Here is an 18,352-nt window from a genome sequence, read left to right as displayed (position 1 = left end):
AAGAGGACAGGAAATCAAAGACTTGTGAAACCAGATTGTAAATACATAAAGAAACTATCAATTCCATACCTTGTGCCTTCCTTTAGCAACTCAATGTCCAGTGGCCTTGAAAAATAAAAATAAGATGCACTTAGAAAAAAAACAGATTATATAGAAGACTCAAAAATGGATTCAAATCCTATTATTTTAAGGATTTAATATAAAATATAACCTTACTTAGCATGTGAAGGTAGAGCTGTTTAAAATATAACATAGTAATTAAGGAATTAGTTTATCACTAAACCAATCATTAAGCAAATACCAGCCATCATTTTAGAAAAGTATCTTCAAGTATTATTCTAAAGCAAATAAAGTAAGGATGCAACCCCATGAGTGGTACCTCATAAGCCTCCAAACTCAGAGGCTTACTTTGAGCAAGTGATCTATGCCTCCCTGCCCCTGTGCCCTCCATTTCTGCTAAGCAAGCTTTTTTGCTTTCTAGTAAGTGTGTCACAATGGGAGCGAAGGACACTAGAGAGACCTTAGGGCAGTATGCCTGCTCTCCAAGGTCACGTTCACAGCCTGAGAGAGGTAGTCAGCACCTTCCTTTCCCCATCAGCTAAGATGGGGAGGGGAGCAGAAGAGCACCAAGGTCAGAGCACTATCTCCGGCCTCAGAGCTGGAGATTAAACATTTTTAATAGGCCTCTGGGGCCATCTAAGGACTCTGAGATTGTTCCTTAGTATGTTATTATTATGATATCCTCAATAAAAACAGGAGGGGGGGGCTAGAAACATTTTTCCTAGTAAAATGCAATGGAGATCTTAGTGACAGTCAATAGATTAACCACCTTCTCAACATCATCATTTTTCACATCACCATAAAATATTAATATCATTTTAAAAGAATCAAAGAGAATGTATAACATGCTTTAATTTGTTCTACATAAAGCAATATACTTTACCAGGAAGTTTTGAATTTTTGATATACTCAACTCCCAATTCATGAGATAGATACCACCAGCATGTATCCTGTACCTGTTCATATATTACTCCAAAATTATACAGAATTGACCTAAATTGTATATTACCTCAGTTCTGTAACAAACTTAAAGATTTAGACATCATCAACTACATATGTTAACGCAATGAACCGGGGGGGGGGGCAGTGGCGGGTGTCAAACACCCTCCTAAAGAAAGTTAGTATCTACATTTTTATGTTCAACATGAATAAAATACACCAGGAAAATCTGCAAACAAAGGAATTTCTAAGGTACCCCAAAATGTTTGTTCATTTACTCCAGTACACAAATCGTGCATTCACTCCATTTTCAGGTCTCCTGCTGGTAGCAGCATGACAGGCTGACAACAGAATTCTTTCCAAAGAATAACTGACTGTGAATTTACTTGTTTCAAAATAGCCTCATCATTGACAAATCTTTAGGCCAAATTTCTTTGGCATTTGCCAAAATGGCTGTAATCTGCATTGCAGCTCTGTTGTGTGTGTTATCAGAACACACACTCTGCTTGCTTTCCGGAGGCTGTATAGGTTTGTTTGCCAGAATAGAGACTGACTCTTGAAGGTGAGTGGGGCTTTGGACTGAACTACCAAAGCTGCATGTCATAAAGGGAAGCTGGCACAGAATTCCATACACTCCATCCAATGCAAACAGGACAGATGGGCAGGCTTCCCTGTCCATCTTTGGAGAAGAGCAAGAATGCATATTCTAATATGCTAGTGGGGATCGTCTGTGCACGTTCTGTCCTTAGCCAAAGCCGTCCATATCACTAGGAAAGGAGCGGTGCCCAAGCAGCTTTTGGTGTGCCATTAAAAGTCAATGAATTCTAAACTCTTTCACTATTATATCACTGCTATTGGGTAATGCTGCTTGGATGTTCTGTTCTTGATACCAGAAATTCGCAAACCATCTTCACCTTCCTGTTACCAGCCTTGGGCAAAGAATTTTAGGCCTCTGTCCAGACAAATTTATCAATGATAAATAACAGTGATTACTGGTGTCCATATACTACCTCCCCTACGCCTGTTTATATTCTTGTGTTCACCAGTTAGGGGTTAGGTGGAACACAGACAGGACAGTGCCATTGCCCTCATATTCTACTCGTGGGTTTCCCATGTGCATCTAGTTCGCTACTATGGGAATCTGGATTAGACGGAGCATTGGTCTGATCCAGCATGGCTCCGTGCAATTCCACATGGTATTTTTTTCCTTTTTACCTAGAATCACTAAAGAAAGACAGAGGGGATAAAAAGCTACCTTCAAAAGCTAATATCATTTCTAACTGCAGTTAACTCAGAATATATTATTTTCCACATAATCCAACCAAAATAGTTGTACTTTTTTCTAATTTTGGAAGTTAAGGTCAATCCCCTCTCCAACTGCGTTGATATTGAAGCAAGAGGTTGGGGCAGGTTTCTGATTTTAGAACTATTATCTGTGTGATTAGAGTAGGTTTTGGGTGCTGTTTGCTAAATCTGTATGACCTTTTATGCCTTGATAAGAAAGTCATAGATTGTGAAGCACTGACATCCAGTGGGGACTTGATGTATTGCAAGCCACAATATTTCTGGTTAGCCTAGTCAGGTACAACAAAGCTGCTACTGACAAGAAACAGAAAAGAGACTTCCTTTCAGCCTCGCCATATTACCATGTGTACTGAAAAGGTGCTCCCAGACAAAGACCTCCTTCCTAGCACTACTCGTCAAAAGGCCTTGTGCTGCAATTCTGTTTTTCCCCTCCTGAACAGATATTCAGTGGGTTAAAAAAGGAGACAAAAGCAGAGTCAGGAAAAATGGGTGAGGATGACAAATGGAGGTCCTGTAAAATTCTGTGTTTGCCCAATAAAAGCCTTGTGTGGAAGCACCCTATTTCTATTTCACAAGTTACCATTTGCAAGACCTGAACTGAATTGAGAGCGCTTGTTCAGTAGATTGCTCAAGTTAGAACAGCTGTTCTAATGAGAGTAAGAAAGATAATCTTGCCATCCCAGTGAAAAGATCGAAGACAAGACTGCAAGAAGAGGTTTTCAAACCATGACAGACCAGTAGAGACCCATGGCTGGCTCCCTGCTAACCACTGCTACCAAGAGGCAGCAGCCTTGGAGCCTCACCAACCACCAAGCACCCATCAAGCAAGTTTCTCCTTCACCCCTTCAACTGGGGGCACATAGTTCATCAGCACCCAGGAGACAGCCTTCATCAATGGCATGCCCTTTTGGATCCAGACTCCCATCAGCCCCAGCCAACACCACCAACTCCCAAGGGATGTGGGAGTTCTAGTTCAAAACCTCTGAAGGGGAAAACCTCAGGCTGACCAGGACTTGAGTCAGCAGATGGGGGGCATTTCAGATCCCTGGTTAGCCTCCCCGCCCCCCAAAAAAATCTTAACTTGACTGTGTTTGACTGTGGCTGAAGAGGGGAAGGCTGCGTGTTTGCTCAGGCTGATGCTCTGTTCAAAGAAATCACATACCACATCTGCACCATCCTCAGTTTGCCCAGTGCTACGACAGTGAAGCATCATTATTTTATTGTTATGACCTTGCATTTCTATCCCACCTTTATTCCTCTTAAAAGGAATCCCAGGTTCTCCTCCATTCCACTGTATCCTCACATCAACCTGTGAGGTGGGTGAGATCCAAGTCATCCAGTGAGCTTCATGGCTGAGTGGGGACTAGAAGCCCCCAGACCCCCAGTCCAACGCTCTCATAACCACAGCACACTGGCTCCCACAGTCATGACAGCACAGCCGTCAGCCACACCACTACTGCAAGGGCAACAACATCCTTTCTGAAAGACTCCAGTACCAACACTGACCCTTCCGTTGCCAGTAGCAAAGCTTCTCTTTCCAAACAACTGGAAGGACCAAATGGGGGGGGGGTAAAAATATACAAGGGAAATAAGACAAAAAGCTGAGGCGGTGTAGGACAGGAGCCTGGGGAGGCATATGGGATGCACTTCATGAGAGATCCTGGGTTAAAGGCTGTAGCTCATTTGTAGAGAACAAGTGGCAGATAGAAGATGGACCACAATGCTATGGACCACAATTTCCACACTCCTGGATTAGTGCACATGCTGGCTACAACTGATGGGAACTGTGGTCCAAAACATCTGGAGGGTGCCAGGTTGCCTACCCCGGTGCTGCCAATGTACCAGTTTTCTGACTCATTCTGTGGCAGCTTCCTGTGTTCCAAGGGAGCTCTGCTGTACTATGAAAGAAGCAATCCATTGCAAATAAAGGATCCTGCCCTTTTCTACACACACAGATATACTACAGTTTTCCTTCCATTGGCGCCAAATATATAACTGTGTGCCCAGAGCACAGGTGAGGAATCAGGCTCTCCAGATGTTGTTGGACTTCAGTTCTCATCATGCCAGATCTGTCTGGGCTGATGGCAACCTGGAGGGCTACAGGAGCCTCACTCTTGGCTTAGAGAAGTCAGCAAAAGAGTATTTGCATTATTAGTTGCTCCAGTTACCTTTCTTCTTCTCGGATCCACACTGGACTTTTGGAAATTTGTCCTTCAAAGTATTTCGATGCTTTGTAACAAAAGTCACTGCAAAAGCGCTGTCCCCAAAAAAAGAACAGCAACACGTTATTTCCCTACTTTAATAAAACAGATTTAAATTTGCTGCATGTTTCAATAGATTAGTAAATGTCAAGAATCAATGAAGCAGAGATATTTACACATTTTAAAGGTCAAGTGTGGAACACAGAAATCATAAAAGGGCAGGCAGGTTGCTTTGCAGAAATAGGTGAAACCCCAGCTACCAGCAAGTGTAACAAACAGTTCAGAAAAAGTTTTCCCTGGAAGTTCTGTATTTGCTCACAGCTACAACTATCTGCCTAACCCTCCTGACCTGGTTTCTGCTGCAGTTCTCTCTTCGACCTGCTATTGGGGCAGGTGGGTAGGTGAGATGCTTGGCTCTCTTTGTTCTGATGCAGGCATTCTCTAAGAGGTTAACTTTAGTTCACGAGGAGAGAGAGTGCTCTCGCCCTGCCCTCATTTCTCATTATGTGCATCACTCACTGCTTCTGGAGCAGCGAGTGATGAACTTTGGGATGAGGAGGTCCTCTCTGCCTGTGGAGGCTCTCAGCTGATTTCCCAGCATTCTTGCTTGTATGGATACCCTGAAGCAGAGGTGGGCAGATGCAGTGAGGGAGAGGAGTGGGGCTAAAGAACCCCCTTCGCTTGCATGTTTACCATGCTCAAGTTGAGAACATCTGAATCAGTGCTGGGGACTTGACTCAAGAGATTTGCTCCCAAGTCTGACTCAAGTCTCATCAGCGACTCGACTTGGGAGCAACCAGTGAGTGACTCAACTCGACTTGAGATTTCTCCTGTTTTTACCACTGAGTTGCTCCAGGGCTTACCACCCACATCCAATGTGTGGCAAGATATCCTGGGATGATCTCAGCAAGCACGGACACAGTGGAGGCGGTGGGAGGGAGGGGGTTTCAAGGGGGCAGGGGAAAGATAGGGAGGAGGGGGTTGCAATATGGGGAAGGCAAGGCTTCAGTTCTTTTTGACATGAGGGTGGTGGGAGGAAGGGACAAGAGGGCAGGGCAGGGGGAGAGGGAGAACTGAGAAGAGACTTGTGACTAGACTCAAAAATTTCTTGCAGTGACTTGGGACTCAACTTGGACTTGAAAGTAAAGAATAGAGTTGACTTGAGACTTGGAGTAAAGGACCCGAACCCATCACTGATCTGAACAGGGCTTATGAGGATATCTAAATAGGGCTTATCTTTCCCTTCCTTCCTCTTTCCTAGGGGCTGTGACACTGGGAAATGTAGTTTTCCTAAGAACAACTGACAACAGACACCCTGAAAGTGACATTTCCCAGTATCTCAAGCACCAAGAGCAGAAAAAGCCAGCCAGCCAGCCAGCCCTGTCTTCGTGTCACCGGAGCAGCAAGTCACTGCAGAACAATGAAGAAAGTTCTTCTTTGGCTTGGAGTTCTCATCTAGTCATATGCCACAGTACTTGCATCAGCGGTGGCAATCTGTGGCTCTCCAAATATTTTGACCTACAACTCTGTGCCGGCTAGGGCTGGTAAGAGCTGCAAGCCAAAATGTAGGGCTAGTAAGTCGCCCACACCTAATTTACACGTTCAGTACAACAAATCAAAATCCACTGAAAATATGAACTCCAGGGTAACTTCATTATATTTAAGAGTGATTTGTGTGAAGCGCTTTGAAACCGCTGTGGCATGGAGAGTGGCTCCATCTGCAATGAGAGGACTGCATAGCTGAAGTAGCCAATGATGGCCAGCAGCCAGTATTCCCTCTTCAGAGCTCTTTGTGATCTTGAACTACTGTCTTGTGAACAGTGATGCTAATTTTAAAAAAGGTGTCTGCATTTGCATAACACAATAACCCACCATGGGCAGCCAGCTACAGTTTGTCATCATGTTGTTCAAACCCAGAACATTTTCCATGGTGTGGCTTATTTTTCCAGAACAAGCCATACCAAGAACCCATAGCTTGTTCTTCCCTCGATGGGCTGCCATGCTATCTAAACCTAGCAGAGAGATTTTATTGTGGGTTGGTTAAAGCCAAGGTCACCACACTAAATTCCCCCAAGTCCTACTGCTCTGTCATGAGTTTTGCCTCATTTTCCTTTTTGTCAACATCCTTGTCTATGTCACCCTCCTCCACTTTCTGCTCCCCTCTGCCTCCATTCTGCCCAATGCTTCCCCCCAACCTTAGCGTGGCACAGCAGGATGAGCTCAAATCCATCTCCCCAAAGAAAGAACTTCTTTCTTGGGGTCACACCTAATCAGGTGGGGAAGCTACTGACAGCCCAACAAGTTGGAGCAGCTGCTTGACCTTGTCTGTGGGACATAGGCCACAAGAAGCTGATGGCCACTACTCCACTTCCAACAGCCTCCATTTTCTAGAAGATCACCCATGGCCTTTGCACTGCAGGCTATCAGAGGATTGTTACCTAAACTAAATCAAAGTTCAACAGACTTCAGGGCAAATTCTTTAAGGCAGTGGAAAGATTTGTGAGGAGCCCATCCCCAAACAAAAGGCCACCTTTCTTCCTGGAAATTTGTGGGTGACTAGAGGAAGATCAAGCTAGAGATGGCCACTATGCAAGTGTTACCATGCAATGGCCTGTTCCTCCCCATAACTTTGCTGTAAAGGTGCCCTAGCTAAATAGCTCTTCATATACATATGCATACACACATCCTCATGTACCCAGTCAAACAGATGAACACATGGGTAGGTGGGTGTCCGTCCGTCCAAGGATGAGGCCCATGCTAAAGGAAAAATGTATCCTACACTATATTCAAGGTTGCCACAACTGCTCTCAATTGCAACTGGTCACTGCCAAATGTGAAAACAAATTGTAATGCAGTGAGCCGATGCAGCTGCAGCGGCCATCACCCATGTTCAACATATCTTTCTTCTGAATCCCACACTGAAAGACAGTAGGAGAGTGGCTACCCGGAGAAGGGCCTTCTCTACAGTGGTGCCCCGGCTGTGGAACATGCTCCTCAGAGAGGTGCACCTGGCACTGACACTTTATTCTTTTCGGCGCCAAGCCAACCCCTTTTTATTTTCCCATTATTTTAAGACTAATTTTTATTTTATTCAGGCTTTTATCATAGATATTATGCTGTGCCCTTGTTGTTGGACTGTACTGAGACTTTTATGTATAGGACGGGGTACAAAGGTTTTAAATAAATAAATAGGATATTGTCTTCCTGTACTTTTTGATGCACCTACTTCTCTCACTTCTGTGTTTCTGCTGACAGCAGCAATATACAAGGGTATTCTCCAGGTAAGCTTACATGTATCAGACAAAGTGAACTCTTGTGCATTGAAAAAAATCAAGAGAAAAAATTATAAGAACAATTGCATATTCACAAAGCACTAAAAAAAAGTGGTGAACAAAAAGGGGTAGTGATCAGACAGGGGAAGAAGCCAGAGTGAAGAGGCAAGAGACAGAGGTACCTGGGGTGCAGGTGGAGCTAATTGGAGGACTGTTGGAGAGAACAAGCCATGGCCAACCAGACTGCCTCTCAGGCATAGCACGGGTTGTTTAGTGAGCAAGCAACCCACTGTGGCCTATTCGCAAGGAGACTTCGTGTGCTTACCTTTCTTTCAGTAATATCATAAACTTTGTTCGCTTTTGTTGAAATTCTGTACTTTTGTTTTGGCACCTGAAAAAATAAGGTGAAAAATACCATAAAGTTTTGAAGAAGACAATGACTCAGTCTGGGTATAGCAACTATGCCTTACAGTTTATTCTTACATACATGAACCTCAAGCTCTTGTGCTCCCTGTTCCCCACTCCAGCTCTGGCATGACTACAAGGTGATCAGAAGATTTTGCTTCTGCTTTCAGTTAATCATAGTTTAGCATTATAGCCAAACCCTAAAGGTAGTTAATCTTAACTATAGTTTAGTGAATTAAACCATGTTCATAAGCCAACTTTTGAAGTTAGGTCATGTCAGTAAATGCTGGTTAAGAATAGCCACAGAGTGTCTCACTTTGAGCATAAAGAGGCTTTGGAACATCATAGCAGCAAACTAGGAGTTAATTAATTAAACCATGATTTGTACAGTGATATTCACCACATGGGAACTGCTTCTGCTTTCTGCAAACAGTCTCCCCTCAGCAGTTAACCGAACAACAATACATAGGTCTACCACTGGCTTCTTTAGCCCCCAAACAACCCTGCAGTCTGAGTTCATATGTCATGCTGCCTACCTCTGAATGGAGACTGTTTAGAGAAACAGATGTGACTGACAGGCTGTGTATGTCCCCGTGAATCATGCCTTGTTAGAAGGGTCATGGTTAACACTCAGCCAAAATCATGACCAAAAGCTTCTGATTTAATTCCCAAGGTCAAAATAGAGTAGGAGATGGAAGCAGGGAGTATGCAAGCCTGAGATAGGCCCAGATTCATTCATATAAAGCTAATCCATAATTCAATGTTATATCTAATTGAGGATAATATTACATAGCATGTAATTTCAGATTCAGACTGCAGAGATCCAGGTTCAAATCCTTACCGAATCTTACACATCAACTGAGAAGTCTGTCCCATTGAGTTCAATGAGAATTACTCTCTGATTGCAGGCTTATCAGTCGACATGAGAAGAATTAGTGCCAGCTAAATGACCTTGGGCAAGTAACTATTTCTACACAGAAATTACTAAAGAGTTCCTTCCATGTAGCAACAAAAATAAAATTATTGCATTCTAATGTCCAGTAGATTTTTTTTGGAGGAAGGGAAATAAAAGCATGGTTTTGGACAATAGGGATGCACAAGAATTGAGTTTCAGTTTACAAATCATTCAGAGTTGCCCTGTTTGTAGTCCTAAATGCATATAAGAGCATATGTTTTCAAACATGTCACAAATCCCCATGCTTGTGATTGCTTCAAAATGTAATTTGAACACATATGCTCTTATATGGGGGAAGTATGCACTTTTGAAAAAAAAACTGCACAAAATGCATACTTTACTCTTTTGAAATATGCATATCCCCCAATTAAACGAAAATTAAAACAGATCGCAAATAAGGATAGGAGCAAGATATCTAAACCAAGCTACAAAGCAAATAATGGCAAGCTAAAGTATCCCTGTTTCTCCTAACCCTACTGGATAATTCCCTGGAAGGAATATACTTTGAACAGAAAATTGCAGAAAACGTAATAACACATATACACTCTATGGAATGCGCTCCCCAGAGAGGTCCGCCTGGCACCGTCGTTATTTGTTTTTTGGCGCCAGGCAAAGACCTTTTTATTCAAACGTCATTTTAATTGCTAATATTATTTGCTTAATTCTTTGGCCAGGGCGACTTATTTTATAATGTTAATGTGTTTTATATTTTAGTGTTTTATATTTTAACTGATGTTTTGTAAGCCGCCCCGAGGCTTCGGCGAATGGGGCGGCATAGAAATTTTTAAATATATAAATAAATAGCTGCTTACATTCTGTAACCTATTTTGACAGATGGGATAGCCACACAATTTGATGATAAATCGTTCTTCAACAACATCCTTATAGTGAGAAGGTGTTATAAACTTCCCCTGAAATTAGGAAAAAACAAAGAGACTCATGTTAAAATAGTAACCTCTCCAAACTGGCAGTAAATGAAACGAAATGGGAGAATGTGGGGAGGAGAAAAGTGCCATCCTGTATGTGTCTTTTCAGAAGTAAGTCGCATTAAATTCAATAGGATTACTCCTAGGTCTGTGTGGGCAGGATTGCAGCCTGCAAAAATGAAGAGCATAATATTGAACAAGGAACAGGAACAGAAAACAACAAAAAGGAATTAAATTTTAAATGAGAAGGCTTCTAAGTGCATTTAACTGACTATGCTAAGAGTCTCCCTTCAGTTCTGAGCATGATGAGACTGGAGAGGCAGAGGCAGTGCACACAGGAACACTGCCCTGATGTGCCCAGGTTCAGTGCTCGAATGGGTTTTCTCCCCCAGTATCGTCTGCAATAATGAGGACAGCCATACTGATTTCCCTTACCAAGTTGACGTAACGACTAGATTATCATGTGAAATGCTCTGAACCCTTGGAAAGCATGCTACGGAAATATTGTTGATTGTTGGTGCTTTTGCAAAAAGCATGCATGAAGAAACCTGTATCACCTTGCAAAGGAACATATTTTATTATGGGATAAAGCAGACTTCCCCAACTTGATGCCCTCCAGATCCTTCGGACTTCAACTATTTTATTATCCCCCATCATTTGCCACACTGCCTGGATCTTAAGGAGTCATAATTCAAAACATCCGGGGGCACCAGGTTGAGAGTCTCCTTTATCAGAAGCATCTAGTGTACTTACCCATCTTAACATGCAAAAGAAAGGACATGTAAACATTGTCATTCAGTGGCAAAAGAACATAAAATGTACAGTTTCTAAGCATGCAATGAAAGTTTGGGCCACAACATAGGAGTGAGTTCCACTGAACGCATTGAGACATGCTTGTCATAGGATGGTGCAGCAAATGTACTCTTCACATGTAGTTGGTGATAACACAATCAAAATCATGGCTGTCTGAATGCAGATGATAATTCCTTCCCCCACTACAGGGATTAATTTACTCAAACAAGCAAAGGTGATCACATTATCACAAATTGCTGCTGCCATGAAGAGTCATTTTTACATACATTTATGCTCTAACCAGGGGCAGACACAGGACAGCTTGAGATCCACTGGCAGACATCTGGCTGGTTAACAGCAGATAAGCCCATGTTTCTGAATGCCAACAAACAAATTCTTTGCCTGATTAAATTAGGTTGTCAGAAAAGAACATGTTGGACATATGTGCAGGAGAACTTGGATCAGATTTATTATTGTTTTATTTATATCCTGCCTTTTCCCTGCAAGGATGCATGGAAAGATTTGCAGGCTTGGTTCTGATACCAGTCACAAACTCCTATGTTCATCAACAGCCTGTTCCTCAGTTCACAGCATGCACCTGACCCTGAGCTACTGCTTGGCCTCTGGCTCCAGTCAGCGGCCCTCAGCATTCTAGTAAAACACACAGCAGTTCCTACAAGCCCAAAGTCTGTCCATCCCTGATACTGAGTGGTCAGAGGCTATGTTTTCTGTTCTTTTGCCACGAACTCCAACCTTTACATGTTCTTTCCCTCTCTCTCATGTGTGCCTGACCAGTGAGACTCATACTTCATTCGTCTGATGGCTTCCAGCTGCTAGGCAGGCCTTCCCCAATCTGTGCTGTCCAGATTCGTTGGACCACAGCTCCCCAGTATGCATGTCGTGAGTGGAGCCAGCTAGAGCAGGGGGTCAGACTAGATGGCCCAGGAGACCCCTTCTGACTCGCTCTGTTTCTATGTTTTCTATGTCCAGATGGCTGGTGGAGAGGCAGTATTAGTAAGGGCTGTACACTACTTATCTAAGTCTAAAAGCATTTCAGTGTGAGAAGATCGGAGCAGAATCAATTAAGTGAGCAATAGCCCAAACCTGTGCTTGTGCATTCCAACTTAAAATACCACTGAATTCAATGGGATTTACTCCCACATAAATGTGTATAGGATTGCACATATATAGATTGACCTAGATGGCATTTAAACACCTAACACTGCTCTATTTCTGCTAAGAGTATTTTACAAGAACTAGAAATGTTATAACACCAATCTGGTAAAAGTCGGTTGTCCTTAAGGACTGAAAGTGCAGTACATCTTTTAAGGCCCTCATACTTGCCACACACACAAATCTCATCACACTATGCATAAGTGAGCCTTTATGTACAACTAGCTTGCTCTAGACTGGGAACATTATCTGGATGCTATCCTACCAAAGCCCTTCCCAGGAGCAATGATAAAGGCATAAGCTATACAAATCCAGATGAAAAAAGTCCTACAATTCCCTGCATTGCCCATCAAGCATAATATTGTGCCCCAAAACTAAAAGATTTAGCATAAAACTCATAAAAAGACATACACATTCCACAAGGAATTCTCCAGTGATATCATCTTCCAACAGGCGTTCGACAATCTGCAAAGCTTTTCGCTCATGCTCAATCTTCTTTCTGATAGCAGCTTCCAGCGCAGCTTTCCTATGAGAAAAGAAACCTTTAGCTCTGGGGTAAGCAGCACCTTTTCTGCCAAGGGCCATATCTACAGAGCTGGAGGAGAGTAGGCCCAAAGCCAAGTGGCCCTTTCCCCTTTCGGTCACCTTTTTTTCGATCTTCCTTCCCACACAGTAGGCTGCCAGGAAAGGGACAGAACACTCTTGCCAGAGTTCTGAATTGATCACACACAAAGCACTTCTGAAATAGGGTCACAAACCAAAGGTTACCTACCCCTATTTAGCTTTGTGGATGATATTTTGGAAACTTCTATCCATGTGCTTAAGAAATGTAAATCTAAAATATATACAAGCATTAAATAATTTAGTTAATGCAGTCCGCTGTAATATTGAACTTACGCTTCCTCACACCTTACACAAAACCACTCAACTGCTATTACATTTATCTACAAACTGAATGTAAAGTTCCTGACATGTTTTGGAAAAATTGCTAATATTTGTTTATTTACTGGATTTATAAAACTGTACCCAACAGTCCTGAACAGGACTCCCAACAAGACATTATCACATAAATTATATGACAGTTAATTTTTAAAAACCCAATCTATTAAAAAACAAATGACAACTGCTGCATAATATTTTAACAAGATTTATCCTAAGCCAGGATAGCATTTGAGTCATCACTAAACATTTATTTACAATCAAAATAAAGTTAAAATTAATTTGATACAATTCAGTTTAATTATTAAAATGCCTGGAGAATAAAACTGAGGGTGCCAGGTGAACTTCTCTGGGGAGCTGATTCCAGAGATAAGTTGCAGCCACTGAGAAGGTCCTTCTTCTATTCACCACCCCTTTGAACTCCTTTGGAATGGCACTTCAAGACAGGCCTCTGAACCAGATCATGACAATCCGGTAGGTACACGTGGAAGAAGGTGGACCTTCAGATACCCCAGGCCCAAGCTGTTTAGGGTTTTATAGTCAAACACAAAGATCTTTCACACATGTGTTTGTTGCTAGTGACCATGCTTTTTTACTATTGTGAGAGCTCAATGCTCCACAAGGGAGGTCCCAGTTGCCAGTCTTCTCCAGGGTCTAAAGAAGGCCCAGGTTATACACAAACGCTCTGTCATACTGCTTTCAGACACATTCAGAAACCAGCAACACATCACAGCTTTCTAACAACAGCTCTCAGTCCCTTCTCCAGCCCTGGAATGGGGAAAGGTGTGAAGGCACACCCACACAAGATACTGATGTTAAGAATGTACAGGCCTTTGTGGAGCCAAGGGCAAGCAAATTAGTCTAGTGTAGAAGTTAAGGTCATTTACTTGGGAGAAAGTTCCAGTAAACCAACTGGAGCTTTCTTCTGAATGAATGTGTTGAAAAATGGAGCTTCTCATCAGCTAACAGATCTCTCACTGAAAAGACTAGTGTAGCATCTACAGAACATAAACTAAGAAGATACAAAGAAACAAAGTAATAATACCTCTGTGCCTTATCTTCATTTTTCACAGTGCTAGATTGTTTATCTCCTAATAACAAAACAGACAGCAAAATATATAAGCAAACGTGGAAATAAATATTAACTCAATCCAAGGCAATGAGTTCTCATGGATAGCGTACAAATGTGAAAATGTTATTTTACTTGCATGTGTCAAAAATCAGTGAACACAGGTATGCTGAGGGCATACAGCAAAAGAAAATTAGTTTATTCAAACATACAGAAAATACATGCAGCTACAAAGGACTATTAAGTTGGATTTGGTACAGGATGCTTCTATAACCTATTAGTTATGTCTACAGTTTGGAGGACAGGGGATCAGGTTTAAGATAAGGGACCAAAAAAAAAAAAAAAGACAAAAGGTTTCAGGACAGGCATATATTAGCATATGTATACAGGGGTACATATCAGGATCCTAAATTGACAAGTTTAAAGCTGTTCTTCTGACAGCCATATTATGGAAGAGCTTTTGCGTATTTTGTCCTGGCACATGGTTTCCTTCATATTTCACTTTTTAACAAGTGTGTTTTTGTACATGTTGGGAACCCTGCCTTCTGCTTAAAGCATGCTATAACTAAGATTATAACATGCCTGGGCATGCAAAATCTCTAGAATTCTACATGCAAATATTGAGAAAAATAACTTATCAACAAGGGCATGATAAGTTTCATGTACAATATGGCTTTGATGCATGCCTAGTTTTAGATTTACCAGCTTCAATTATGAGCCTAGATAGCTCTAGGTCCCATAAAGTCTCCAGGCATGTTCTAAGCAGCAGCTGACAATTAACATGGATGAACCATTATTGTGTATACAGAGAGAATAGTTACATTGTAGAGAGAAGGTGAGTTTTACCCCTTTATTGCCTAGGCTTATTCAGAGTAGGCAACTGTAGTCCACATAGTGGGTGCATAAACTGGTGGCTGTTCATCTAACTTAAAGAAATATTCCAACAATATGTTATAGGACCAATTAATCCAATGGTAAAGCTGCCAACATTTTATTGGTGAGGTTTCTATGCCTTTGTCATCTGAGATGCAAAAATTAAACAGGTGATGGTTTCCCCTTTATCTATGTGCCAGGTGTTACTTTGTAAATTTATTTCACTCTGCTAGCTAAAGCCTTTGATTGTGTGGATCACAACAAATTGTGGCAAGTTCTTAAAGAGATGGGAGTACCTGACCATCTTATTTGTCTCTTGAGAAACCTATATGCGGGTCAAGAAGCAACAGTGAGAACTGGGCACGGAACCAATGATTGGCTCAAAATTGAGAAAGGAGTTCGGCAAGGCTGTTTACTGTCGCCCTGCCTATTTAACTTGTATGCAGAGCACATCATGAGAAAGGGGGGCTAGATGAATCACCAGTTGGAATTAAGATTGCTGGGAGAAATATCAACAACCTCAGATATGCAGATGATACCACTCTAATGGCAGAAAGTGAAGAGGAACTAAAGAGCCTCTTGATGCGGGTGAAGGAGGAGAGTGCAAAAGTTGGCTTGAAACTCAACATTAAGAAAACAAAGATCATGGCATCCAGTCCTCTCACTTTCTGGCAAATAGATGGGGAAGAAATAGAGGTAGTGACAGGTTTTATTTTCCTGGGCTCCAAGATCACCGCAGACAGGGACTGCAGCCAAGAAATTAAAAGACACTTGCTTCTGGGGAGGAAAGCTATGGCAAATCTAGGCAGCATACTAAAAAGCAGAGACATCACCCTGCCAACAAAAGTGCTTATAGTCAAGGCTATGGTTTTCCCATTTGCAATGTATGGCTGTGAAAGCTGGACCATAAGGAAGGCTGAGCGCCAAAGGATTGAGGCCTTTGAATTGTGGTGCTGGAGGAGACTCCTGCGAGTCCCTTGGACCGCAAGGCGATCAAACCGGTCAGTCCTAGAGGAGATCAACCCTGACTGCTCTTTAGAAGGCCAGATCCTGAAGATGAAACTCAAATCCTTTGGCCACCTAATGAGAAGGAAGGACTCCCTGGAGAAGAGCCTAATGCTGGGAACAACAGATGGCAAAAGAAGAAGGGGACGGCAGAGGATGAGGTGGCTAGATGGAGTCCCTGAAGCAGTTGGTGTGAGCTTAAGTGGACTCCGGGAGATGGTGGAGGACAGGAAGGCCTGGAGGAATGTTGTCCATGGGGTTGCGATGGGTCGGACACAACTTCGGGGCTAACAACAACAACAAAGCAAAGGCATAGATTAGGAATATTCATAGTTCTGAGTAAAAAGTCCATGTGTATGTGCTTGAATCATATCCATACTAAAGCATCCCACAATTTCCCTGAATGACAGAAGTTTTTTTATAATTTGAGATTCCACCACCTTTTATATTGACAAAGCCTCTTTACTTTTTACAGCCATATGCCAGGTAAAAATCAACAACTTTCCTCATTTCTCTGTATATGAGAATGCTGTACCTTTTAAACTTCTGCATATTGTATCGTGAATAAAGGCAGAAGAGTGCTAGCAGGGGAAACTAACTCACCTCTTAATGGTCTCTACAAGGTTTTAAAGTCTGTTATTGTCTTGAACAATTCTAATAACTGAGCCAAAGAAAGCAAAGAAAAACCCACCATTCACACATGTGCATCATTAACTTATACTTATTCATATCACATTACTCTACTTTTTACAATTTTACGGAACAGTTTATGTGAATTTATTTATTAGCACTAAAATCAGGAATGTGCAATTTATGACCTTCCAGATGTTTGATGTTGTAGGCCAAAACAATTCCCAGCATTCCTAGCTAATATAGCTAATGGCTAGGGATGCTGTGAACTGTACATCACAAGTTGTCCATTCCTGTCCATATTAAAAAAACATATTAAAGTGAGCCAGTGTAATGGTTGCGGGCACAAGACTGGGACTCAGGCAACCTGGGTTCTAGTCCCTGTTTGGCCATGGAACCAACTGGGTGAATTTGTGTAAGTCACAGACTCCCAGCCCATCCTGCCTCATAGGGTTGTTGCTGTGGGAATAAGTTTGAAGGGGGGGCGGGGGGATGATGTAGGCCACTTTAAGTTTGTAAGAAAAAAGTGGGATATAATGCCAATAAATAAATAAATATTAAAGAACACCCTCCCACATTTCTCTGAACAGTAACTGAGTAACTGAGGTACAGAGAACAAAAAAACAAAGACCCCCCCTCCCCGTCCACATCTGTCCAGATTTGCTTATATTTCAAGTGCTTTATCCCACTTTTCAGCCAAAGAGACTCCCAAAACAGCTTACAAAGAATAGCATAGCCCTTTCCTTCAGACATATAAATCTATGAACACAGCACAAAAGGAAAGGGGATTGGGAGGGGTGAGGGAAATTGCAAGCTCAGACACTAGGTTTAGTTGGAAGCAACACCCACTGTGTTCACTCCAAGGTAAGTATAAATAAGCTTGCAGATATACAGAAAATTTTTACGTTTACATCGGAGTGAGTCCCACTGCTTTGTGACAAAGTATATGAGTACGTTTACAAGGGACCTTAACAGCACAATCCCACTATGTTCAATGGCACATACTTTCTAGTTTCTGCTGTTACGAAGACTACAGGATAAAACTTCTAAAGTTCAGACGTAAAACCAGATCCTAAACAGGTTTTCCTGGCCCTAAGCTCCATCCATTTTTCGTGGAAATTACTTCCAATAAAGTATGATTCAGAATCGTGTAAGGCAGAAAGGCTCTATACCCGCTCACACTCACTTCAGGAGAAGTCTCAGAGAATTCATTGAAATTTACTTTGCAACCAGTTTGCATAGGATCGTATCACGCGCGGGATTTGCAACAAGGAACACGAGCAGGGCCGCCGGCCTTCGAGCCTCAGCGTGGGGCAAGCCTCTCTGGAGTCTACCGCATCAGCTTCCTGCCAGCACGGTGCTATGCCTCGTTCTTCCAACTACTCTCACACCATCCCCCCCCCCAGAAAACGCAGGTTGGTTTAGTCCTCCCCCCTTGATCGTGATGCTCATGGAGAAACAGGAGGGAGCAGGCCATGGCAAGGAAAAGGGGGGGGGCAGCTAGTGCGATTCCCGTATTTTTTAAAAATCTATTTGACCTGCGCGCCTGCGGCGACTGCAGACCTCCGAGGCGCTCCGCGGCGGCTCTTCCGCCATCATCACGGGCCTTTCCGTTTCTGAGCTCTCACCCGCGGTGGGCGGGGATGGAGCCGGCGAAAGGGGCGGGATCTGGACGCGGTCATGAAGGCTGCTCGGGTGGCTGAGGCGGGAGTGGAGCGAGCGGCTGGCGGCGTGTGAGGTGAGCGGTGTTGTGCAGAGGCGGGTGGAAAGGCAGGGCTGGTGTGAACGCAGAGCTGCGGAAGCCGTGG

General features: G+C 42.8%; 2 protein-coding genes across 4 annotated transcripts in view; one reads left to right on the top strand and one right to left on the bottom strand.

The window, feature by feature from the left end:
- Positions 1 to 18,158, bottom strand: part of RPAP2 (RNA polymerase II associated protein 2) — a 70,757-nt gene extending 52,599 nt beyond the window's left edge. For all 3 annotated transcript variants that reach the window (XM_044432512.1, XM_044432513.1, XM_044432514.1), the window contains exons 1-7: positions 18,083 to 18,158; positions 14,013 to 14,058; positions 12,440 to 12,554; positions 9,950 to 10,048; positions 8,103 to 8,168; positions 4,473 to 4,561; positions 70 to 105 (exon numbers count right to left, since the gene is read on the bottom strand). In XM_044432512.1, the coding sequence (XP_044288447.1) occupies positions 70 to 105; positions 4,473 to 4,561; positions 8,103 to 8,168; positions 9,950 to 10,048; positions 12,440 to 12,554; positions 14,013 to 14,058; positions 18,083 to 18,143 (512 nt within the window). In that variant the 5' untranslated portion in view covers positions 18,144 to 18,158. The remainder of the gene's footprint in view (positions 1 to 69; positions 106 to 4,472; positions 4,562 to 8,102; positions 8,169 to 9,949; positions 10,049 to 12,439; positions 12,555 to 14,012; positions 14,059 to 18,082) is intronic.
- Positions 18,159 to 18,207: 49 nt separating this feature from the next.
- Positions 18,208 to 18,352, top strand: part of GLMN (glomulin, FKBP associated protein) — a 37,391-nt gene continuing 37,246 nt past the window's right edge. Inside the window, exon 1 of the mRNA XM_044432354.1 lies at positions 18,208 to 18,282. The gene's annotated coding sequence lies outside the window, so the exon portion shown is untranslated. The remainder of the gene's footprint in view (positions 18,283 to 18,352) is intronic.

Source organism: Varanus komodoensis, unplaced genomic scaffold (genome assembly GCF_004798865.1).
Source record: "Varanus komodoensis strain SLA01 unplaced genomic scaffold, ASM479886v1 scaffold24, whole genome shotgun sequence".
Taxonomy (NCBI): domain Eukaryota; kingdom Metazoa; phylum Chordata; class Lepidosauria; order Squamata; family Varanidae; genus Varanus; species Varanus komodoensis.
Note: the sequence above shows the minus strand (reverse complement) of the source record. Positions and strands in the feature narration are given on the sequence as shown.